Raw genomic sequence first — 24594 nt, forward strand, 5'->3', positions numbered from 1 at the left:
TCCATTAGCGCCATCTAATCTGGGTGAGCATTGTGAGTGTACATCCATAATGGAAAAACGGAAATCCGGTTAAGAGGCTGATAACTAGTTAAGAGACCTTCTCGGGGCCTACTAGCGGCTATCTCGAGGGCGGGAAATTATGTTCAGGCCCGCATACACTTAATAATCCTGATCATGATCGCTGGATTTATTTATTACTGCCTGAATAGCATGGTTCTTGGCTGAGTTGTGATCTTACACCATACTGATCTCATGTTTTTTCTCATCCCTTATTTCATCTTGTACTTATATGCAGGGGAAAACTGCCCATTCAACCATTGACTATATCTAAACAAAATAAAGGCTTTTTTAAATAGGAGGATCTTGAGGCTTTTAGATAATTAATGTTCAGCCTCGGGACCCTGAAATCTCACTCGAGCTCAGCCTCATGAATTTATTGCTTCCACCCTAAGCGCCCCAACTCCTTCAGGTAAGCGCCCGATATAAAAGGCCAATCCTAGGGTTGCTCTATGCGCCCGCGCCGGAAAAAAGGTAAATCTACAGCGGCTTACCACACTGACGGTGCCCATACGACAGTATTTATTAAGGGTCCTCTGTTTCAAGTGATTGATGCACGATATCGATCGTGTTCTTCCAGGGTCTACGGGGTCAGGGTCCAACCCCTCAAAAATAGGGCTCTGTCCCAGATAGTCTCTTGCAGGCATCTTCTCCACTTCATACCATGAAATCTGGCAGGCAGCAATGTCCAAACTCCTTTCATACTTCAAAAGCCTCGTACCAAAAGATAATCCTGGAGATCAAAGTCAGTGTTCACAACAGAGCGACAAGGGCCAATATTCTGGGTGGCGGCCTTTCTATCTTCAACGCCGAATTTTGATTATATTTTTGATTGCATTCTGTGCTGCCATCGCGGGACTGGAGTTTCTCAATCATGTCTCCCAAGTCAATCAAGGTATCGCTTCATCCACCGAAGATCTCCACTACATTTGGACTTACTGTCCCACCGCCATCCTGACTATCGTTGCTGCCTTTTGGTCGAGAGTCGACTTCCAAGCAAAACAAAACAGACCATGGCAATCAATGCATGAGAGCCCCCAGGTAGCAGACAAGAGTGTGCTCCTGGATTATATCACCGAGATGCCGCCAATTGCGTTGAAAAGGGCTATCCACAATAAACACTTCATTGTGGCTGCAGGGGTGTCTTGTTCCCTGCTTCTCAGCCTTCTCATTACAATTTCAACTGGCTTATTCTTATTGCAAGAAGTTCAGGTGAATGTGGATAATATTCCAATCCTGTTACACGACTATTTCACTAGTGAAGATCCCAAGTTTAACGCTGGTGGAGAAACGCCACGAGATATTGTCCAAGGTGTCACCTTATACAACGGAAGCTATCCCGGCGGAACCAACGCCAATTTTGCATTCCAGCAGTTCTCGGCTCCAAATATCTCTTCTGGAGCAAGTGTTACCGCTCCTATCAAAGTCCTAGCGGCAGAGCTGAATTGTGAATCTGCCGTCATGGTTGATACTCAGGTGAATATCAATGGAAGTATTATCATCAGTACGTCTTCTTGCATGAATGTCAAGCTCGACTGGCCAAAAGTACCCATTGCGGGATATTCAACCTACATGGGACTGTTCAGGGAGGGAAGATGTGAAAATTCGACGGGACTTGACGGCATGCGTATCGCTGTTGTCGCAGCCGCTGTCAGTACCCCACCCTCGACAGAACCATATGACGTTACGGGCATCATAATTGAAAATCCAACTCAGTTGATTTGCAAACCAACATATGCCGTTGTCGACATGGATGCTACAAAGAATATATCAGAATCGTCCTCGGATATTCGTTTCGAATTGACAGGATCCAAGAACGCCACTCTTCCGGGTATAACGGCGTGGGACATTGCTCAAAGTGTCTACGGGGCTAAGAATGACCTTGCTGAATCTTCAGCTAGCGCCTCTCCCAACCCTTTCGACGTTGATGCGTCTTATATTGACGATGCTCTGAAAATGGGCTCGTGGGCCGTGGGCCTCAGTGGGAGCATTCGCAGCCTCCTCTTGGAGGATGTCCTCAATAATGTGGCCTCTTCCTACTATCGTGCCATGTCTGCCCAGTACATGAACAAAGGACTGGTCCAGAAAGACAGCTCGATGACTACGGGATCCGCGATTATCATGGAGAACCGCGTTTTCATGACACAACTACCACTTCGGCTCATGGAAGTCTGCTTGGTTTTCGTCATTTTTCTCGTCATTGCGATGATATACTGGACTCCCGACCCTGTTACGACATCAACCCCCTGGAACCCAAACACCATCGCGGCAACTGCAGCAATCATGGCGCAAAGTAAAGCTTTTGGTCAGTTTCTCAGCGGCACAAGTGTCTCGCAACTACCCGTCCTTCAGAATCTTCTTCGATCGCAGAAGTTCCGTTTGAAACAACGTCAAGAAGGGTTATCCATCGATACTTTGGACGATGAAACCAGTGGATTTACTCTCTTTCACGGCCCACAGAGTGCCAGTCCCAATTCAGAATCCGTTCCTTTTCCCGGTGTGCTTTTTCGCATCACAACTTTTGTCACTGTGGCATTGATCATCGTTGCATTGGAAATTGTTTTACAGGTTTCCCAGGCAAACGACGGTCTTGGAGATATCACCTCCGGCGAACACATGCATTATGCCTGGACAGTCTTTCCTTCCTTTATAATGGTGATGATAGGTCTTCCATTTGGAAGTATGAGCTCCAATTGTCGAATGTTAGCCCCATTTGCTCTCCTGAAGCGTCCATCTGGCGCAGCCTTCAAAGATTGCATGACGGTTAATTTTCTCGACGCCTTGGATGTGACGGTCATGTTGAATTCGATTCGTACCAAACAGTTTGCTGTCTTGGCGACTACACTTGCTGCATTCATTACGTCGCTTCTCTCGATTTTGACCAGCGGTCTTTTCTCTGCGATTGAGGTCCCGTACTATGTCAATGCAAACTTCACACCCCAAGATAATTTCCGCTATTTGAGTAGCCAGAACACCTGGCAGGGTCCAACCCTTCCTCCGATCGCCGATGCCATTGTCCAGCAGAATCTCAGCTTTCCTCGCTGGACCTATGGGAACCTTGTCTTCCCAAAACTTTCATTGAATGCTTCTCTAGCAGCCAATCTCACCGAAGATTCTTTCGTGGACCTTTGGGTTCCTGCATTGAGAGCAACGCCTATTTGCGTGCTACAAACAGGCTCTGGGGTGAATCACACATTCAGAAAGCTGAACCAGACATTTCATGAACTCCATCTGAACATGCCAAAGATAAGATGCCCCCCATATCGTGTAAATGAAACATGGGCTGGAAACGGAGTGACAGTCCAACTTCCAAATAACGCTTACTTTGGATACGGTTTTCAAATGTCCTGCACTTTCGATGATCCTAATAATAGCATGACAGATCCCGTTTATCCAACAGCTTACTACTGGGGGCAAGTTGAAAACGGCTCACTCAAAAACCTAGCAGCCATGTCATGCAATAGTGCCGCTGAGACTATTAATACCCTGACTCGGTTTCAACTTCCGGATTTCGACATCTCCGAGGATCACGCCCCAGCTCCAAATGATTCTTCGGCCACACCGCTTGACATATGGGTACCAGATGGAACTTGGTCGCAATACTTCTTCTCAACAGATGGGTATTTGAACGCCTTTTTCACAGCATTGATTAAGGGAAGGTGGGCCATTCCCCAGGAGAATCTCGGTGAGGCGAGTCAAACCGAAAAGGTTGCCAAAGCCATCAAATTTCAAGCCGGCATCTTGAATGCATTACAATATAACAATGCAAGCCGGAATGCCACGCTAGAGGACCCATTACCTGGAAATGTGTTCCTCAGAAGTCGCCTCCGCCTGGTTGAAGATGCCACATCGGCGAGAATATTGGAAGGTCTACTTGGGTCTATGCTCATATTGGGTGTCTTGGGTACCGTCCTTATGAACACAGATCACATTCTGCCTAAGAGACCCTCTAGCATTGCAGCTCGGGCAAGTTTGTTGGCAGAATCAAATTTCTTAAGCTGGTATCAACCGCTTGAAAAAGACCCCAACAAATTTTCTTTTCCCGCAGGCTCACAGTTCTTCCTTGGTCGGCAGAATGCCGACTCGGCATCGGATTCGTTCAAGTCATACAATACGGAGAAGGGGGATAGGGACTTGACTATCTATCATCGTGGTCCTCCAGTGAAGGATATGGATCCATGACCAGTAACTTAGTAGGAAAAGGAAAGCACGGGAATGACCGTACTTGAGAGGCGAAGCTCTTCTTCCATTTTGTATTGATCAAAATTCCATCATTTGATACTGTTTCTTGAAGGATCATACTTATGGCACTAAAAGAGACTTACGTGACCCTACGACTCTACCTCTAATTAGAAACCTTACGAGTATAAAATGGTACAATGATAATTAAGATTATCCGCGAGCAGCGATTATGTATAGGCATAGACAGTGGAGGACTATACTTCTAAATCACCTTCTTAGTTGTGCCTTAAAAGACAAATCAAGAGACTGATTCAATGGTTTTACTGATGAGCTTCTTATTACTTCAATAAAAAGAAGGCCACGATGGAATCATCACTTCATCTATTCATGGTCATAATGATAATCTGGTAATGGGTATCATCCACATCGGGAGGGCTTCGGCGTGTATCCATCCGCGTACGGAACAGAGACCGGCGCCAAAAAGCAAGTAGAGAAAAGGCGCCACCAGGAACCCTCAATCACTCAACAGGAAAAGCTGGAGAGTAAAGGAGCACGGCAGCAAGGATATAAATATGGCGTGTGAACGTATGCGAGTATGGGAAGAGTCCCACGGTCTGTCGAATGATCCAGCCTTAAAGTGGCATATGACAAGGAGAAGGACGTGCAAAAACGCCTAATGTAAAATGCAAAGTCAAAGTTCAAGTGCACCGTTACCGCATTCGCTCATCCATGGTTTTTCTCCAGCGAGGACCAAATACCCTCATTAAGAATATGACCGAGCTGCTTGCAAAGCTGACCAGTCCAAGGATGGTGAAGAGCCATCCATTGCCGATGCCATTGATAATGGGCGCCGTGACAAGGGAGCCGACGCAAGAGAAGATGTTTCGCATGAAATTGTTGAGGGCAACGCCTTCCGATGATTTCTTGGGCATGAACTCGGTCAACATGGTGGTTACCATGCTGAAGATGAGCATTGAGCCTATGCCGAAGAAGAAGTTTGCGATCATCTAGTGAGACGACAATCTGGTTAGCAATTGCGCATCACCTCCAATCTCCTGCGAGCTGTGTTAACATACCGGAACCACCCAGAACACCCCCTTATCCACAGACCAACCATACCAGATGAGAGCTGCTGGGTAGAGGAAAGCTCCCAACCAAGCATTCTCACGCATTCGATCCTCGGGTCGATAGATTGGCCTGCCCTTCTCGTCATACCGGTTTGCCTTTTTCGCTTCACGCTGCATAATACTGTCCATCCATCGACCGCCGAATAGACTCGCCACCACGTAACCCACCGAGTTCGGGATATAAAGCAAGCCAATAATGATCGTGCTGAAATTGTACGGTGGCTTGCCGAAGGAGTCCTCGACACTGACATTCAGCACGTACAACGAGCCGAAGGCAATACTGGCATAGTAGACACTGAGCAACACGGGAATATACTGCAGGTAAAGGACAATCTTCAAAGGATCAATGAAGACGATCTTCAGCATCTTGAGCCATCTTGTCGTAACTCCAACCACCTGTCGCGAGGAGACTCGACTTAGCGGGCGACTGACGGGCGCCATCTCATTCTCTGGTACATCCGGAAGAACGGGTTTCCGCACGACGAGCGTTTCTGGTAGAGCGAAAAATATGAAGATGACTGTGAGCGCACCATATGCCGCAAGAAACCACATGGTACTCCTCCAGCCCCATCGTTCAGCCAGAAGACCACCGACAATGGGCGCGAATAAGGGACCACACAGAGGGCCCAGGTAGAAGATACCCATGGCACGGCCTCGCTCGCGGGGCTCCCACAGATCCGCAATGGTTCCTGCACCCACCGCTTGGACGGAGGCAGATGCACCACCACTCAGCATTCGCATCACGATGAGCATGGCGATGGAGCTCGAGACGGCGCAAAGACAATTGAAGACCACAAAGAGAACGAAAGAAACCAGATAGATAGTCCGTCGTCCAAGCCGTTCGCTAAACGAGGACCACCACAGTGGAAAAATGGACATGCTCAGCATATACAAGGCGATCGATAGGTTAGTGATCGTAGTCGTGGTGTGTAACTCCTGGGTAACCTGAGATAGCGAAGCTGATGATGACAACTGATCAGACCTAGGTGCATTTGCAGATGTCATGACGGGGCGTCACTTACGAAAGAAAACGGACGAGCCCATCGGCGCTGTAGCACCAGCTACCGCCACGATAAAAGTGATGAACCATTTCATTCTCCGAGGGTAGGTTTTTGGATCTTCGACCTCAGCCACCAGAGTCATCTGTCCAAACAGTCCTCTGCGTTTCAATCGAGGCACTTTCACGGCCGGGCCCAGTTCGGTAGATTGTCGAGCCAGTGGAATTGTCGTGTCCGGTATATTCTTTTCTTCATCTCGCGCCACAATACTCGAGGCATGGGATCGCGACTGGCCGTCGTCCATGTCGAGGGGTCCCTCGGCCGTTTCAAGAGAATGGTCATTGCTGGGACTGGATGGTGAATTCGCCGACATGACGGCGTCATCTTTCTCGATATCCGCAGGCATATTGAAATGAAAGAGCGCCGAAACAGCGACTCGTTGGATGCAAGTCAAGGAAATGGGCAGGCTTTAATCGCAAACCGATCAATGACGCCCGGAACGGAGACCGTCGGCGTAGAGCATACAGCGGGAGATCACTATCCCCGAAGATCAAGAAGGATATGAAACACAGACGCCTGCGATCAGCAGCAAGAAGGTCGTATCTCTCTGCCAAGGCTGGCGCATAAAGCTATGAATATCGAATCAGAGATAATGGGGATATCTCATGGGCAATGATGGACAGCGCGGAGAAGAGTTGCACCGCGAGGATCGTCAAAGGACTGCAGGACCACAAACAGAAGATAATGGGCATGCGATAGCCTAACAGCGGCCAAAACAGGCAGTCGTGGACCTGAGATTCTTGGTCGTGACTACTTTGTAGTGGGATCTACTCGTCGACTCGAGCAGTCGCCACGGGGGACTGACGCAGCCAGATCGAACGGGCAGGATCAACCTGACAAATTTCTCTGGACGCCTTCGATACAAGAGGCGACACTGTGAAGCTATTTGCACACCTAGAGAGCTGTTGAAAGAATTGGCAATCTCTTGTTGCAGCCGAGATTCAACCAGGCGTGTCTTCACTGCATTCGGAAAGCCGACGACCACCGATGATCCCCGAGTGCTCCCCCATCTTTTGTTTATAGCAGGCCCGTCATGGATAATAATCCGATGCCAGAGAGGGGTCGCTTGTCAAAAAAAAACCTGCGATCCAATGATTTGCCTCTCGGGGCTTTCTCGTGGGGCGAGGGGGCCAGTCATCGTGCAGTGCTGCTGTGCCGGTCTTCCGTCGGCAAACGTCTGGGGCGGTTGATCCCGCTGGGCGTTGGAATCTCCGACAAGCACTGTGATATGCCAGTTTTGGATGAGGGTATCGGGGCATTTTCGATCTGAATCGTTGATATAGCCTGAAACATGCCAATACGGAACAAGCATGTCGATCAGGTCGAAGATGTCTTGTTGACTCCGTTCGGTGCCCTGATAGACTCGGCTTGGCTTCTTTTAGCCGGGATCCAATCCACCCTTGACTGCTCCAGCACGGACGATGACGACTTCCATGCAAATAAAAGACCATCTTCATCTCATCTTTGCATTTCTCAAAAAGAGAAGAACTGGCGGGCTGCTCAAGACTCTCGATCTCGTATTGTCATGACGTCCAACCTTGACTCTCACCGCAGGTTCTGCAAGGAGGTGCTGAATAATCGTTAAATGGTTCCAACAGGTTGGGATAAACACGACGACTTCTTTAACATTCTTCCTTCTCCTTGGATCGTCAAATCAATTTCTTCATCTTTATATAATCCTGAACTACGCATCCAAAAAAAACAACAATCAGGATCAGTAAACTCCAGAGCCCAGACTCGCCAAGCCAAGATCCACCACCAAGGAATCCACCTCCGATTTGAGTATCTAAACAAATCGACCTCCAACTTTCCCCCGCACTCCATCACCAACCCAACCACAACCATGACCACTCCAACCAGTGGCACTCAGGGCATTCAAGCCCACCTGGCCAAATACCAGGGCGACAGCTACGTCGACGGCTGGGCCTCCCTCTGGGACAAAGGCGACGATCTACCCTGGGACCGAGGCTTCCCCAACCCCGCCCTGGAAGATGCTCTAGTCCAGCGTGCCGGCACCATTGGCGGACCTCTCGCCCAGGATGCGCAGGGCCAGTCGTATAGACGCAAGGCTCTAGTTCCCGGCTGTGGTCGAGGTGTGGACGTGCTCTTGCTGGCGAGCTTTGGGTATGATGCCTATGGGCTGGAGTACAGTGCCGCCGCTATTGAGGCGTGCAAGAAGGAGGAAAAAGAGAACCATAGCTGGTATCGCGTGCGAGACCAGACTGTTGGAAAGGGGAAGGTCACTTTTGTCCAGGGTGATTTCTTTGATGATGCCTGGTTGAAGACGATTGGAGTGCCTCGGAATGGATTCGATGTTATTTATGATTATACGGTACGTATACTCACTTCCCTGTTTTGCTCCCTTTACTCGGACATCCATTGTTCATCGAGACCACCCTCAATGGCTTTGAATTTATAATGTTCTATTTTCTAAACGCTCTAGATCTTTTATGCTCCCATTCTAACAATCATCTAGTTCTTCTGTGCTCTGACTCCAGACCTCCGTCCTAAATGGGCCCTCCGACACACGGAGCTCCTGGCCCCCTCGCCAGCAGGGAACCTGATTTGTCTGGAATTCCCCCGTCACAAGGATCCCCTGGCCGGCGGCCCTCCTTATGCCTCCCCTTCTGAGGCATACGTGGAGCACCTGAGCCACCCGGGCGAGAAGATCTCCTACAACGCCAAGGGTCTCGTCAATGCGGATCCGCTGCGAGAGCCCAGCAAGGCCGGCCTGGAGAGGGTCGCGCACTGGCAGCCTGAGCGTACACACACCGTCGGTCAGGGCGAGAATGGGGTGATTCATGACAGAGTCTCTATTTGGCGTCGACGTGACTAGATCCATCTCGTTGCATTTGGCGCAAAAAGAGAAAGAGGATGAAAGGGAAATATTGATGGATTTTGGAGACTGGCCCAGAAATATTAAGAAGTCAGCCCCAGACGCTAAAATAGCAGTCGAAAGAAAAGCCCGGCATGCAAAGGGCTGCTTTTTAAGGAAATTCCGCGATGGTATGCTCAGTCTTTCTTGAAGAGAGCGTTGTAGTGCTCGCCCAATCCGTAGGTGTGTCGGTAGTATGCCAGCCAGACCACGCGCTTGCGTTGCTCCTCCTCATCGAAGCTGTCCATATCGCCACACTCAATCTTCTCCAATCGCCCATCCTTCTGTACCACGTTGATATCCACTCCGTAGGCCCGGGAAATAGCCTGCAGCTCCAGCTGGCCACCCCACTCAGCAGTGAGCTTAATCTTCCGAGTGTAGACTTCCAGCGGCTCTTCCATGAACGCTTCAAAGTCCTCCTTGTGTTCCGCGATAAAGTCTGCCGCTACGGCACGGACGGCACGGTATCCGTCGTGTTGTGGTGATGCGACGGTATCGATGCGTGTTTGGGTTGACGATGAAAGCACAATTCGGCTTGGGTCTGGTCGCAGACCGACTCCGGACTCGTCCAGTTGCTTGGCCACGGCGGAGTAGAGACAGTGTCCATCGGGGGTCACTTCCACTTCCCTCAGACCAAGTTTCTTAAAGACCGCGTCCATAACTTCTTGCTCGTTGCCTCTGTAATTTGTTTGGTTGGCGGCCTCTTCAGCCGCCGCTGCAGACTGAGCGGCTTGTTCGGCTGCACGACGGGCGAGACGGGCTTTTTGACGGTTGGGCTTCTTGTTTCTCGTGGTAGGCTCTTCAGGGGGAACAGTTTGGTTATTTTCGGGAGCTTGGGGTGTCGACGTAGTCTTGTCTTCGTTCAATTCGCCATCTGCTGGCGTCCCATCTTCGAGGCTGAGGTCTTCGAGAGCATCCTCGACTGATTCTGTAGACTCTCCGTTCAACTCTGCAATCTCCGCCTGTTGTTTCTCGGTGAGCTCGCGCTGCATCCGCTCGCAATCATCATTGACACCTTTGCGGGTCTTCTTGGTGGCGGACTTTTTCTTCTGAGTGATGCGCCCTTGCAGGTCTTTTTGTTCTTTGCGGTGCTTGGCCAAAAGCTCATCCATGGTGAAGAGAGGATAAAAACAGACAATCTAATAATGAAAGACTCCAAAAATGTTAATGCAATATCCGATGGAAACGTAAACAACCACTGAAGCAATCAGCCCAGGAAATTCAGACCCCGCGAAACCCTGACGGAGCTGCCCTAAGTTCCGGCCGAATGAGGATTAGCGTATCATTCCTCGGAGAAACCTTAGCTCCGATGAGCCGAGGCTCACCCTGTCGGTCTTCGGGTATGTAGTGTAATCAGGGAGGAGCTACGAGGGGAAGAATAAAGTATGGACCCTCGCCTGGATTCTGGACACATCACTTGAACCTCAGAATTGCAGTCATGGATTCCGAAAGTCTTTTCAACGTCAAGGTGCGCGAACTTCATACTATAATTCCCGCTATCCGCTTGCTAACGAGTACTTCAGGGCAAAGTGGTGCTGGTCACCGGCGGCGCCAAGGGTATTGGTCGCATGATCTCCGAGGGATATGTGACGAACGGTGCTACGGTCTATATCTCGTCGCGAGATGCGAAGGCCTGCGACCAGGCTGTCAAGGAGCTCAATGCGCTTGGCAAGGGCAAGGCTCACGCTATTCCCGCCGATTTCTACAAGTATGAGGATGTGAAGAAGCTGGCCGAGGAGCTGGGCAAGCGCGAAGGCAGTCAGTCATACCCATCATTTTATAATTGAGATGGAGGAAGATTTTACTAACATATTTCTTCAAATTGTAGAGCTCCACGTCCTGGTCAACAACTCGGGCTCGAACTGGGGCGCCCCCTACGACAAGTATCCCTCCGAGGCATTCACTCGCGTCCTCACGCTCAACCTGCACCGCGTCTTCGATCTTACCCAGCTCGTTACTCCACTCCTGGAGAAGGCATCTTCCGAGAACGACCCGGCACGCATTATCAATATTGGCAGCATTGACGGTCTCCGGGTTCCCTCGCTCGAGACCTTTGCCTACAGCTCTAGCAAGGCCGGTCTGCACCACCTTAGCCGAGTGCTGGCCAACCACCTTGGCAGACGAAACATCACGTAAGAACTACCTCTATCTTTTCTTGGGGTGAAATATATTTCCCACGAAGACTGACACGATACATCGTTCATAGCTCCAACACTCTGGCATGCGGTCCCTTCGAGAGCAAGATGATGGCTGCCACCCTGAAGTCCTTCGGCGATGCCATCAAGGCTGGTGTTCCTCTGGGCCGTATCGGTACTCCCCAGGACGTTGCCGGTACTTGCTTGTTCCTGAGCAGCCGGGCAGGTGCCTATATTAACGGTGCCACCATTTCGGTCGATGGCGGTAGTTCCATTTCTGCTAAGATCTAGATGGAGTCCAGCTATGTGCAAATAATTTCTGTCAGATATTTCATTGCTGTAGATATTGAATTGTATAGAGCAGGAAGCCACTTTTATAAAAAGCTGCTATTGTTCGGACCCCGAGTCTTCCGTATACTCCGTAGTCGATGGAGCTGCCGAGATCTTTGACATACCAGCCGAAGGCTGGCAGTAGTCCCTCGGTCAAAAGCACCTTTGTTTCCTGCTTTGGGACTAGGCCTAATTGATCCAGCCTGAACTTTGGAGACATTAAAAAGAAAATATAAGCAGCGCATCTGGCGGAAGTTTTCGTTTATCGCGGCCAACCGAGAAGTGTGTCCCACTGTTAGTGTTATCATCGTCTTATCGGAGGCAACGCGGAGTGGAGCGGCGACATCATCATCGCTCGTATGAGATCATTGCTGTAATCAAGAACATCCATCCCACCAACACCCGTTTCTTATTCGATTTATCCTTCAAAAACACCTCTACAACATTGCGATACATCCACACGGTTTGCCGATTTGTCCAACACCGTCCGTCTCATTGTACGAAACAAAGTTTTCCCCCTTATCTCTCGACCGATACCTTCAGCTGGTCGGCCACTCGGAGTCCAGCCCACACAAAACGGCCTTCCTCGTTCCCTTTTCCATAGATCGCATCACTCGCATCGCTACTACTATTGCTTCTTCCTCCAACATTCCGACAATTGCTGCTACTTTGACGACACGCCGGCCGATCCCCTGAAAAGTCGGTGTACACATCACAAGCCCGCCTTGCGTTACGCACGACCCCGGAGTCTAGATTGTACCCCCAATCCCCTCCTCTCCCATCCGTCCCCCGCGACATACCATGACCTCGTCAAATGGGAGCCACCAGCGGGTTCCATCCATTGATCCCTTTTCGCACCCTGATGTCTACTACGGCGATGAAGATTCCCTTGCAAGGATCAGAGATCGCCGGCGCGCGTTCTCGACGGTAAGCAGCCACAACGCCTGTGCGGCGACCCCGCGGATCGACGACCCCTGCTCATATTTATTCTACGTGCTTCTAGAGCGTGAAGGACTACAGCCGCGGAGAGATTTCTGAGTTTTTGGGTACTTTACCATCGAGACGGGGAAGTCACGGTATGTATATCACACTCATTGCTTGTTCAATCGGCATGGCGAGGTAGCTAACTGACAGCGCCGACCAGATGAGGCCTCCGGACAGCCTCGCAAGTTCCTTATCAATGTGGATGAGACGCTGGATGCGCTTCTGAAGCAGGAGGATACCGATAAGAATATGCAGATCACGATCGAAGATGTTGGACCCAAGGTGCGCTGCTCGCCGACCACCAGTGATCCGTATTGGCTGCTGACTAGGTTAGGTACTCTCTGTCGGAACTGCAGGATCCTCAGGATACAACCGTGTCGACGTTCGCGGTACCTATATGCTTTCCAACCTCCTCCAGGAGCTTACTATTGCCAAAGACTACGGTCGCAAGCACGTTGTTCTTGACGAGGCCCGTTTGAGCGAGAACCCCGTTGCCCGACTCTCGCGACTCGTTAAGAACTCATTCTGGAAGGCCCTGACTCGACGTATCGATGGCTCCAACATTGAGGTGGCGGGCAAGGACCCCAAGGACTGGACTGATGACCCGCGACCCCGTATCTATATCCCACCTGGTGCCCCGGAACAATTCGAATACTACTCCAAGATCGCCGAGAAACACCCAGAGCTACGACTCGACGTGGTAATGCTTGATGCCGATATCACCCCTGACTATGTCATGAAGCTCAAGCAGAAGCCTGGATTGTTGGCGTTGGCAATGACGAAGCAGCACAACGATAAGACAGGGGAGGACGAATACACTGGTGTTCCGTTTGTGGTGCCAGGAGGTCGTTTCAACGAGCTCTACGGATGGGACAGCTACATGGAGTCCCTGGGTCTCCTCGTGAGCGACCGCGTTGATCTTGCCAAGGGTATGGTAATCAACTTCTGCTTCGAAATCAAGCACTACGGCAAGATTCTGAACGCCAATCGTTCCTACTATCTCACCCGCTCGCAGCCCCCATTCCTGACCGATATGGCTCTGCGGGTCTACGAGCGCATTAAGAACGAGCCTGATTCGAGGGAGTTCTTGCGGAACGCGGTCCTTGCCGCCATCAAGGAGTATTACAGTGTCTGGGCTGCCGAGCCACGACTTGACCCCGTAACCGGTCTCTCACGATATCGCCCCGAGGGTTGGGGTGTGCCGCCAGAGACAGAGCCGACTCACTTCATTCATCTCCTCAAGCCGTACGCTGAGAAACACGGCATGGGCTTCGAGGAATTTGTCGAGGCGTACAACTCACGCGCTGTATTCGAGCCCGAACTCGATGAGTACTTCCTGCATGATCGTGCGGTCCGCGAATCTGGTCACGATACCAGTTACCGTCTGGAGCGGGTATGTGCCAACCTGGCGACTGTCGACCTCAACTCCCTGCTGTACAAATACGAAGTTGATATTGCACGCATTATTCGCATTCACTTCAACGACAAGCTCGAAATCCCAGTTGAATTCCGTACCCCCACGACCAGAGACACCACGACCGAGTCTTCATCGACCTGGGACCGCCGTGCTCGCAGGCGCAAGCAGCGCATGGACCAACTCCTTTGGGACGCCGACAAGGGCATGTTCTTCGACTATGACACCGTCAAGCAGCAACGCACCGACTATGAAACCGCGACTACCTTCTGGGCTTTGTGGGCTGGACTGGCGACGCCCGCACAAGCCGCCACGATGGTGGCCAAGGCTCTGCCTCGGCTCGAAGCTTATGGCGGTCTGGTCTCTGGTACGGAAGAGTCGCGTGGCCCGGTGGGCTTGGAGCGCCCGAATCGGCAGTGGGACTTCCCTTACGGCTGGGCGCCGCAGCAGATGCTCGCGTGGACAGGCTTCCTGCGGTATGGTTACCAGGAGGAAGCTGAGCGGTTGGCATACAAGTGGCTGTACATGATCACCAAGGCATTTGTCGATTTCAACGGTGTAGTCGTGGAGAAGTATGATGTGACCCGCCCGATTGATCCGCACCGAGTGGATGCCGAGTACGGCAATCAGGGAACCGATTTCAAGGGGGCGCCACGTGAAGGGTAAGTTTTGCTCGGCTCTTGCTTTCTCACCCTTTTCTAGAATTTGTGCTTATCCTCGTTGTTCATAGATTCGGCTGGGTTAATGCTAGCTACGTGTATGGCTTGGAGATTCTCAATGCGCACATGAGACGCTCTTTGGGTGCTATCACTCCATACGAGACGTACAAGAAGGCCGTTGATGCGTCGGATGCGTTTTAATTCGGCCATGGTTGGAGACTACGTCTATCTCCGGAGATGACGATTTTGGTAGTCGTTGAACAGAATTGGAAAAAGCATGCATTTAGAAAGTGAGTATTGGATGGACATTTTGGAGAGGCTTGGTTATGTCTTTTATTGGTGCAAGGCGAGGTGTCATGTCAGATAAAGCCAAGTGCCATCGTCTTGGCAATGTCTACTCTGACATGGAAGAACGATGTACAGAGTGATTTGCAACTGCGATGCAATCGAATCACTACTTGATTACTCCATGTTTATCTCTGACGCAATGCAATTTCACTTCCATCAACGAAAACCAAAAACCCCCTCTTAAAAAAGCCTCACTCACTTCCCGAATAGGTCATCATCATACGTAAACCCCGCAATTCACATCCAGTAAGAATTAGTCAAGGTCAAGCTTGACGCCTGGAGTCGGCACCAGCGAAAATAACCCGGCTCCCTTTCGGCAAGGTACCTAACCCGGTCAACCTCCGAACTACAGGTGTTAGGGATCCCGAATTGTAGACGCTAGCATCGGGCTCCCCGCATGAGAAATGCAGCGAGTTAATTTAGTGGCCTATGGTTTGTCTGTACAGAGTATCTGCAAACTTAGGTCCCTCAGGTTCGACAATTCTACGGGAGGGGCAAAGCGTCAGGGCACCCTGGATTTCCCGAGGTTAATTCTCGTCGGCGGTATTATGTATCTGGTGATACAGCGGTGTAACGGTGATTATCTGTTTTCGATATCTTATTTTAGAAGTTATTGATGCGATGTTTATAATTGTATAAATCAATCAGAGTAGTCTGTAGATGTGGGTGCGTCCATCGTTCCTTTTTATATACTCCATCGTTGATGTACAAATAACCTTAAGGTATCTCGGCGTCGAGGTCCTATGGGAATCGCCGAGGGCGGAACTTGAGGGGTGGATGAGTGTACTAATACCGATCTGTCAATTGGAAACCTCAGGAGTACAGTACGACTAATGATGGAATATCACCCGCTATCCATAACACCCCTGTCAGGCCCTGTAATTGCGTAGTCAGCATGAAATGAGCCGAGGTCCAACGAAGAGGGCTTAGTTTTGAGTCATTTCGGGGATCACCAGGTGGATCTGCTAGAAAGTGTATCGGTTTGGTATATTGGAATTGTGGTGTGGCGGTGTTTGCTGTTCCGGTTTAAGTTCGTGCGATTTTAGGCCTCGTGAGGGAAATATAGTCGAAAAATTGGGCCGAGATGAGCAACAGAAGTCTAGAAGATATGTGTAGAGAAACCAGCGATCTGTTTTTGAAATGAGATTTAGTGGTTGTAGGGTATATTAGAAAGAGATGAGAGGTATGGCCAATGTGGATTAAGATCCTGCTCTTCATAATTGTTTAGAAGAGATTAGAATTCGTCTTCGTAGGCTGTCTGGACCGAAGATACTCAAACTCACACAGATGCTCGGTCAGTGGAGATGCCAGCGAATACCGGGGCATAACAGTACCGTATCGATGACTCAGGCAGAGACTGGGTTTCGACATCTTGACATCCTGGACTTTTATACCGATCCCAGTAAGACTTCTAGAACAAAAAAAGGAGGTAGACCGATCGGAGGTCCGATGAAATTGATCACACGACAGGCAATGTGTCTATTAAGTCATATCCCATGCTAGTTTAATCAGGCTCTTATCATGAAACTCGGACAGCAAACCGCACGTGAAAGTTGCGATGTATTGTCACGTATGTCTCGCATGTGTCCAACGACGTCATTTACTTGTTCGCCATCCCGAGTTCTTCACGTCCTTCCAGACGCCTACAAATTGGATATCAGGGGTTTAAAGGAGTAGGAAGTGAATTCCACCAGTATACTATAGAGATACCGATTCAAATTACACTCTCAAAATGTGACTCATAGTGGAAAACCCCCCGCGAAATCCAACATGGTGGCGGGTAGTGTTGCGGATGCTCTCCAGAGCGCCGAGCGCAGCTGGTCCATTAGACCGAGGATCTCCAGAGTCTGGATCCTCTCTTCCGAACCACCGCACCCGCCTTCCGCGTTTCGGAGCGACGCCCGTGAATCCTGGGATTCTACTGGGCATTTGCAAAAGCTGACTGCCCTCTTGAACGGGATTGCCTAGGCATTCCAGGCTTTCGTCTATTGTCCACCCGGTGAGCCGAGTGTTTACCGACCTGATTGACCTCCTGGTGACGCATTCGTAAAGTAAATAAGTACCCCGGGTTTCCCTTCTGGCTTGTGATTGAGCTCTTTTTTTTCCATTCTTGTTCTTTGAACTCGTGTGTTTCTTTTTCTAGCGACAATCTCCCCTCCTCGTCGCATATTTTTCTCTCTTGCTTTGTAGACATTCTTGTCGCATTGCCTATACATCGCTGCTCGACTATAATACTATATTCACCTTTTCGGGTTCATCGTCGCCCCTCCCCCCCCTTTGCTGTATACTATATACCCCTCTCTCTAGAATTACACCATGGGTCTACACGAGGATGAGGACCGCAAGTATGCGGAGGATGTCCAGGCTGTCAAGAACTGGTGGAAGGACTCTCGGTGGCGCTTCACCAAGCGTCCCTTCACTGCCGAGCAGATTGTTGCCAAGCGCGGCAATCTGACTATCAATTACCCCTCCGGTGTTCAGGCAAAGAAGCTGTGGGGTATCTTGGAGAACAACTGGCAGGTATGAGACGAATTGCGGCAATTGCGAATAACGAGAACATCTGCTAACACCGAGTTCACCGTGAATAGAACAAGGAGGCTAGCTACACCTATGGCTGCCTTGAGCCCACAATGATCACCCAGATGTGCAAGTTCCTGGATACCATCTACGTTTCCGGCTGGCAGAGCTCTTCCACGGCCTCGTCCACTGACGAGCCCTCTCCCGATCTTGCGGATTACCCTATGGTAGGTGCAGCCGAGCTAGAAATGCCGAGGTCAAGAAGAATGAAAACTAACAATCAATTCGACAGGACACTGTCCCCCGCAAGGTTAACCAGCTGTTCATGGCCCAGCTCTTCCACGACAGGAAACAGCGCGAGGAGCGCATCACTACCCCCAAGGACCAGCGCTCCAAGGTCGCCAATGTCGACTACCTCCGTCCCATCATTGCCGATGCCGACACTGGTCACGGTGGTCTGACTGCCGTCATGAAGCTCACCAAGCTGTTCGTCGAGCGTGGTGCAGCTGGTATTCACATCGAGGACCAGGCTCCCGGTACCAAGAAGTGCGGCCACATGGCTGGCAAGGTCCTGGTCCCCATCAGCGAGCACATCAACCGCCTGGTTGCCATCCGTGCCCAGGCCGATATCATGGGCACCGATCTCCTCGCCATTGCCCGTACCGATTCCGAGGCCGCCACGCTTATCACCTCCTCCATTGACCACCGTGACCATGCCTTCATCGTCGGCTCTACCAACCCTAACCTCCAGCCCTTGAACGACCTGATGGTTGCTGCCGAACAGGCCGGCAAGAACGGGCCCGAGCTGCAGGCCATTGAGGACCAGTGGACTGCCCAGGCTGGTCTCAAGCTGTTCAACGACGCCGTCATTAACACCATCAATGCTGGCTCCCACTCCGATAAGAAGGGTCTGATTGAGAAGTACCTCAAGGCTGCCAAGGGCAAGGGCAACAACGAGGCCCGCGCCATCGCCAAGGGTATCACCGGTGTTGACATTTACTGGAACTGGGATGCTCCCCGTACCCGTGAGGGTTACTACCGCTACCAGGGTGGCACTCAGTGCGCCGTGAACCGTGCCATCGCCTATGCTCCCTTCGCCGATCTGATCTGGATGGAGAGCAAGCTGCCCGACTACAAGCAGGCCAAGGAGTTTGCTGATGGTGTTCACGCCGTCTGGCCCGAGCAGAAGTGAGTCATCCCTTTCGTCTCAACTGATTTTTTTCAATCTGTCATTGTACTAACATATCTCTTCTCCCTCCAGGCTCTCCTACAACCTCTCCCCCTCGTTCAACTGGAAGAAGGCCATGCCCCGCGACGAGCAGGAGACCTACATCAAGCGCCTGGGTCAGCTGGGTTACTGCTGGCAGTTCATCACCCTGGCCGGTCTGCACACGACCGCGCTCATCTCGCACCAGTTCGCCAAGGCCTATGCCCAGAACGGCATGCGTGCCTACGGCGAGCTGGTCCAGGAGCCCGAGATGGAGCAAGGTGTCGACGTCGTCACTCACCAGAAGTGGAGTGGTGCCAACTACGTCGACAACCTGCTTAAGATGGTCTCTGGTGGTGTGAGCAGCACTGCTGCTATGGGCAAGGGTGTGACCGAGGACCAGTTCAAGAACTGAGCAGAGTTGTGCTCCGTCATAATCGTTTAGTAAAGTGATGAAGCGCAGTTGTATATCTGTTGGGATTCATTGCGGCGTTTTCGTTTAACCTTTTTTTTCTTTGTTCTCTTTTCCTTCCCATATTTCTGTCATGTTTGATATAGTCTCGACTTGACCTGATTCCCCATCGGCATACCCTTGGAGACGAGCCGAGTGTCATTTTTTGCATAGTTTGAAAATTTCATGCATCAGTTATTTTGAGCAAACGTCTTGGGTGCGCCATACTGTAGATAACGTAGAGAAATTCAATCAATCTAGTCACCTGCCACTTCTCACGGAGAGTTAGTTACCCCGACGCTCTTCGTACGGGGTATAAGGTTCGGAATTTGGTGTTGCCCTTGCGAACTCGTCGGGAAGATCAACTCATCGTTTCGTTTAGTTATTGAGCCACGTCCAATCAGAGACGCCACACGGGCGGGCGCCAATCCCAGCGGGGCCGTGTGAAGCCGCGGTTGAAGGACCCTGTGGAGTTTAACAACGGTCGGGCTGGGCGAGGGGTGGTCGTGAGAGCTGTAACAACAAAGAAAAGCAGTGTAGAACGTGAGATAGAATAGCCTGAATCAATCAGTTTATCTGCAAAGGTTAACCTTGAGCTTGAGCAAGCATCATACCATCCAGCCGTGGAGCAAGTAAATTGCAGACTAAAAAAAAAAGGAGTCGGAGATCGACAGTCTGCATAAGCAAATAAGCCGAGCGGAGTGCATGTGCCATGCGGAGAACTCTCCCTCTTAAGAAGCCCCTCCGCCCTAGAGCTTCTTTCCCGCCTGGACTCCATTTACCCCCTTAAATTCTTTTTTCTATCTCTATCGAAGTCAATATGGGTGTCCAGCTTCCTGACTTGCAATTTACCTCGCTCGAGGCCATTCCCGAGCGCATCTCTACCGTTCGCAAGTCCTTCTTGGAGAACAGGACCCGCGATGTCGAGTTCCGTCTCGTTCAGCTTCGCAAACTCTACTGGGCGTGAGTACCTTCGCAGAAACGATAAATATACCCCTGTCTTGGTTGAAAGTTGATGGGTTGACGTTTTCTGCAGCATCAAGGACCACGAGGAGGAGATCGTCGAGGCTTGCGCCCAGGACCTGAACAAGCCGCGTTTCGAGGCCGAGTACGCCGAGAGCGGTTGGCTGCTCAATGATATCGTCTTCACCTCGCGCAACCTGCACAAGTGGGTGAAGGATGAGAAGGCTCCCGATATTGAGCTGACCTTCAAGTTCATGAGCCCCAAGATCCGCAAGGATCCTCTCGGCTGCGTCTTGGTCATTGGGTAGGTGATCTTATTTCCCCCGGACGAAGACCCCGGTGGCACCACAGCAGGTTGATCATTTGCTTACTTTTCTCCGACTCGATATAGTGCCTTCAACTTCCCCTTCCAGCTCACTATGGGCCCCGTCATCGGTGCCATCGCCGCCGGTAACACCGTCGTCATCAAGCCCTCCGAGAACGCTCCCCGCAGCGCTGCCGTCATGCAAAAGATCTGCGAGGCTTCCCTCGACCCATCCTGCTACTCCATTGTTCAAGGTGGTGTCCCCGAGACACAAGCTCTTTTGGCTGAGCGCTGGGATAAGATCTTCTTCACTGGTGGTGCCAACGTTGGTCGTATCATCGCCAAGGCCGCGGCCCCTCACTTGACCCCTGTCGTCCTCGAGCTGGGCGGTATCAACCCGGCCATTATCACCAAGAATGCCGACCCGCGCCTGGTTGCGCGCCGCATGCTTTGGGGCAAGACCCTGAACGCTGGCCAAGTTTGCACATCGCAAAACTACCTGCTCGTTGATAAGGAAATTGTGCCCCGCGTCGTGGAGGAGTTTAAGAAGGCCTATGACGAGTTCTACCCTAAGGGTGCAAAGGAATCGCCCGATTACTCGCGTATTATCAATGAGACTCACTTCCAGCGCCTCAAGTCTATGCTCGATAACACCAAGGGCAAGATCCTGCTTGGTGGTACCATGGACGAGAAGGAGCTCTTCATCGAGCCCACCGTTATTCAGGTCGACTCCGTTGAGGACTCATTGTGCTCACAGGAGAGTTTCGGTCCTTTCATTCCTATTCTGCCCGTCGAGAACATGGACGAGGCTATCAACCTCGCCAACGGCGTTCAGAGCACCCCCTTGGGCTTGTATCCGTTCGGTTCCAAGGCTGAAGTTGCCAAGAGTAAGAACCATCTCGCACAGACTCTCCAACAATCCTAAATCTAACCATTTCTCTAGTCATCGCCTCCACCCGCTCTGGTGGTGTCTCTTGCAACGATGCCGCCCTCCACATCCCCACCCTGCCCTTCGGTGGTGTCGGCGAGAGTGGCTACGGTGCCTACCGCGGCCGCTCCAGCTTCGATGTCTGGGTGCACCGCCGCCCCATCACCAGCACCCCCAGCTGGCTCGAGTCTATCCTCGCTATCCGCTACCCTCCCTACGCTGGTAAGCTGAGCAAGTTCAAGGCTGCCAACACCCTGGTACCCGACTTTGACCGTAACGGTCAAAAGGTGACGCTCGGCTGGCTGCGCTTCATCTTGACTCTGGGTGGCGGGAGTGCGAAGGCCGGAGCTGGCCGTGCTGCTGTTGTTGCTGCCAGTGAGTAGATACCCATCTTTTCCTCTTTTTGCTTTTTTTCTGGCCCCGATCTTGGTTTCACGATCTACACGATCTATATCCCCTTTTGCTTTTTTTGATCATGTCATTCGACATCTTTTCCTATGTCTTTTTATATCTCGCTCGATTCTGCCTTTTCACGACGGATGGAGACGACATCTAGTGATTTGGGCTCATACTACGGCGTGTCCCCATGTCAACATGTCAATGCCCTAATCAGCCATCTGAGGCTATTTGATACCCCCGTATACCCCTCTTGAAACGTTGATTTTGTGCTCTACCTTTCTCTGGCTCTACAGCCAATTCACATTCCTCCCACCCACACACCCTTTCTCCTCATCCCTTTCGTTCTCCCCCAAATCCCCTCCCCCCAAAACTTGATACCTAGAGGCAAAACCGCGTACCCTTAAGTGTCTTAATCTTAATTGAATCTACCTCTTCTCATCCTGTCTGTCCTGTCTGGTTTCCGCACGCGCTGTACCACTCCATTCCAAAAGGGGGCCTTCTTGCGAAAAAAACGGAAATCTGTCTAACGTGCTCGGTAGTTGCCTACTTCGTCCTTCAAGTCCTCGAAAAGCGATCGTCGAAATTGTGATCTCCGTGTGGAGAGAATCCGACCAATGGGTGAATTTGGAGACCCATTTAGGTTGGACTTTTAGCTTTTGGATGGGGTTTCTCATTTTTGTGTAATTATTTATATGTAGCAAATTGTCCAGACGGGGGGTCATGTGAACTGCAATTGAAATGCAGTGTCACTGTAGCGTGTTACTATTTTGATCTCTCCTATGTGTAGCTATGCTTCAGCATAGTTTTAACAAGAACTATTGAGCTATCAACTCTAACTCTTCATTCCCTCGTCAATTCATCATTATTTCCCGTGGCTCTTTAAATAGCCATATTAGCACATGTAAACGCAGGCGTCGTAGCCCCTGAGTAATCGGCAATGATAGCCTCCACCGCGGCATACAGGCCCGGTCCAAGGATAAAAAGTCCAACGATCATAATAAAGACATTAACAAGCGTCATAGTCGTTCTGGTCAAACCGGCGAACAATTGTCCCCGGTTAAGCTGCCAATAAGCGACAGCGAAGAAAATGAATCCAAAGAACGAATCGAAAGCTGCGCTGAGCAGGGAGAGGAAATCACCCATGCTGGGGACAACCTCGGAGAAGATGAAGGCAATCAACCAGATACCAATCATAATCAGACCCCAAACGCCCCATCCGATAACGGTGTTGCTGTGAGCATGTCTGGATTTACCCAGGACTTGGCTATATATGAATTTGGCTGTGACATTGGCGTATATCACGCCGATGATGAGCGTAGGCACGATGACAAAGCCGAATGAAGCCTTCTTATATGCGGTCACACCGAGACTGCCAAAAGCAGGCGCCGTGGAGTACTGTCCCAAATACCTGAAGCCAATCGCCGGGGGTACGATGAATAGGATGGCCGAGATACCTGCGAGAACGGCGAGGGCCTTGGGGAAGTCCTGCGGGCGTTCCATTTCAGCGATGAAGGTTGGAAAGAGGATTTGTGGGACCCATAGGAAGGTGATGTTCAGCACGGCATTCATGCAGTTGACCCAGGTCGTGCCGGGTAGTGGGAAGGCGTAGGTCTTAACGGGCCCATCGGTGGGATAGTCGCCGTTGTACCCGTACAACGGGGCTTTTTCAATTCCGGCAAAGATGAGGAAGAGAAGAATGGCGATTCCCATGCATGCAGCTTTAGCGCTGGTGTTAGCAGAAATACAACATTTATCACAAGGAACGGCCGGTACTGACAGGAAAACATTGACATGAAGCTAACATGGTGTAGAGTCCGTGGTGCGGACATGATAATGCCCATGATAGTCGCAATGACGGAGAAGACAGCTGTGCATAGCGTGTGGCCCGATAGAGTATTCAAGACCTTGGCTCCGGTGAGAACGTGGAATCCGATCAGCAGAATATTGTTGGCGAGAAGCATGAAGGCCGAGAAGACGTAGGCTCCCTTGCTTTGCCCGAACACGTAGTATCCGAAATCACCTGAGTATCAAGCATCGATTAGTATGAGCTCACGCTCACGGAGGCTGTTAATCTTGCCCTCGGCGATTGATCTTCACTCACAGATATCCTTGATTTGCGGGTGCTTCATGATATACTTGTGCATGGTGATAGAAGTAATCCAGAACAAAACACCGGCGAGGACCATGGTAATTATACCGGGAACCCATCCGAGGACTCTGTACGCGCAATCAAACGTTAGTCTAAAGGACCTTGTCCTCATTGAGAATTGCATAGGATGCATTAACTCACGATAGAGACCAGGATTGCGCCATGATAGCCAGGCAGACCTGGTCGCCGGCCAACAGAACGGCGGTTTTCTGCCATGACATGGTTCGCAGCTTGATTTCATGTTCGTGATCTAGATAAGCACCGTTAGAATCGAAAAGACCCAAAATCAGTCTGTTTCGGAGAGGCGTCGCCGTACCTTCAGCCACGAGAGCTGTGATCGTGTCGAGCGAGCTTGTCTCGTCAACCTCTGTGCCTGACACATCGCCTGGCTGTTGTTTCTCGTCGATCTCTTTGATCTTAGACATGATGAATGAGGGAGGGACGGAGAGGGCAAGATAGTCAGGCGCGCAGAAGAGTAAAAGGTAGAAAGAAGAAACCAGCAAAGTT

The 24594-nt window shown here is 50.8% G+C and overlaps 10 protein-coding genes across 10 annotated transcripts; 7 read left to right on the top strand and 3 right to left on the bottom strand.

The window, feature by feature from the left end:
* Positions 1 to 741: 741 nt before the first annotated feature.
* Positions 742 to 4239, top strand: N7496_002454 (DUF3433 domain-containing protein; the record flags this gene model as incomplete). The annotated part of the gene is made up of 1 exon (XM_056695385.1): positions 742 to 4239. One exon carries the CDS (start codon positions 742 to 744, stop codon positions 4237 to 4239), a length of 3498 nt encoding a protein of 1165 aa, XP_056557597.1.
* Positions 4240 to 4949: 710 nt separating this feature from the next.
* N7496_002455 (MFS transporter) lies at positions 4950 to 6770 on the bottom strand (the record flags this gene model as incomplete). Its single annotated transcript, XM_056695386.1, has 3 exons — positions 4950 to 5246; positions 5316 to 6325; positions 6389 to 6770. The coding sequence occupies 3 exons, from the start codon at positions 6768 to 6770 to the stop codon at positions 4950 to 4952; spliced, it is 1689 nt and encodes a 562-aa protein (XP_056557598.1).
* Positions 6771 to 8267: 1497 nt separating this feature from the next.
* Positions 8268 to 9260, top strand: N7496_002456 (putative thiol methyltransferase; the record flags this gene model as incomplete). Its single annotated transcript, XM_056695387.1, has 2 exons — positions 8268 to 8756; positions 8901 to 9260. 2 exons carry the CDS (start codon positions 8268 to 8270, stop codon positions 9258 to 9260), a joined length of 849 nt encoding a protein of 282 aa, XP_056557599.1.
* Positions 9261 to 9436: 176 nt separating this feature from the next.
* On the bottom strand, positions 9437 to 10411 carry N7496_002457 (deubiquitinase OTU2; the record flags this gene model as incomplete). The annotated part of the gene is made up of 1 exon (XM_056695388.1): positions 9437 to 10411. The coding sequence occupies one exon, from the start codon at positions 10409 to 10411 to the stop codon at positions 9437 to 9439; it is 975 nt and encodes a 324-aa protein (XP_056557600.1).
* Positions 10412 to 10737: 326 nt separating this feature from the next.
* On the top strand, positions 10738 to 11725 carry N7496_002458 (short chain dehydrogenase/reductase family; the record flags this gene model as incomplete). The annotated part of the gene is made up of 4 exons (XM_056695389.1): positions 10738 to 10767; positions 10823 to 11057; positions 11128 to 11431; positions 11506 to 11725. The coding sequence occupies 4 exons, from the start codon at positions 10738 to 10740 to the stop codon at positions 11723 to 11725; spliced, it is 789 nt and encodes a 262-aa protein (XP_056557601.1).
* Positions 11726 to 12565: 840 nt separating this feature from the next.
* N7496_002459 (alpha,alpha-trehalase) lies at positions 12566 to 15022 on the top strand (the record flags this gene model as incomplete). Its single annotated transcript, XM_056695390.1, has 5 exons — positions 12566 to 12691; positions 12768 to 12840; positions 12909 to 13030; positions 13083 to 14824; positions 14893 to 15022. 5 exons carry the CDS (start codon positions 12566 to 12568, stop codon positions 15020 to 15022), a joined length of 2193 nt encoding a protein of 730 aa, XP_056557602.1.
* A 1917-nt stretch (positions 15023 to 16939) lies between these two features.
* N7496_002460 (uncharacterized protein) lies at positions 16940 to 17137 on the top strand (the record flags this gene model as incomplete). The annotated part of the gene is made up of 1 exon (XM_056695391.1): positions 16940 to 17137. One exon carries the CDS (start codon positions 16940 to 16942, stop codon positions 17135 to 17137), a length of 198 nt encoding a protein of 65 aa, XP_056557603.1.
* A 348-nt stretch (positions 17138 to 17485) lies between these two features.
* Positions 17486 to 19308, top strand: N7496_002461 (isocitrate lyase 1; the record flags this gene model as incomplete). The annotated part of the gene is made up of 4 exons (XM_056695392.1): positions 17486 to 17689; positions 17758 to 17913; positions 17979 to 18874; positions 18948 to 19308. The coding sequence occupies 4 exons, from the start codon at positions 17486 to 17488 to the stop codon at positions 19306 to 19308; spliced, it is 1617 nt and encodes a 538-aa protein (XP_056557604.1).
* Positions 19309 to 20164: 856 nt separating this feature from the next.
* N7496_002462 (hexadecenal dehydrogenase) lies at positions 20165 to 21922 on the top strand (the record flags this gene model as incomplete). Its single annotated transcript, XM_056695393.1, has 4 exons — positions 20165 to 20307; positions 20381 to 20611; positions 20699 to 21498; positions 21555 to 21922. 4 exons carry the CDS (start codon positions 20165 to 20167, stop codon positions 21920 to 21922), a joined length of 1542 nt encoding a protein of 513 aa, XP_056557605.1.
* Positions 21923 to 22817: 895 nt separating this feature from the next.
* N7496_002463 (uncharacterized protein) lies at positions 22818 to 24512 on the bottom strand (the record flags this gene model as incomplete). Its single annotated transcript, XM_056695394.1, has 4 exons — positions 22818 to 23656; positions 23716 to 23958; positions 24040 to 24155; positions 24229 to 24512. 4 exons carry the CDS (start codon positions 24510 to 24512, stop codon positions 22818 to 22820), a joined length of 1482 nt encoding a protein of 493 aa, XP_056557606.1.
* Between the last annotated feature and the right edge of the window lie 82 nt (positions 24513 to 24594).

Source organism: Penicillium cataractarum (assembly GCF_028827025.1).
Source record: "Penicillium cataractarum strain IBT 29864 chromosome Unknown utg000002l, whole genome shotgun sequence".
NCBI lineage: Eukaryota > Fungi > Ascomycota > Eurotiomycetes > Eurotiales > Aspergillaceae > Penicillium > Penicillium cataractarum.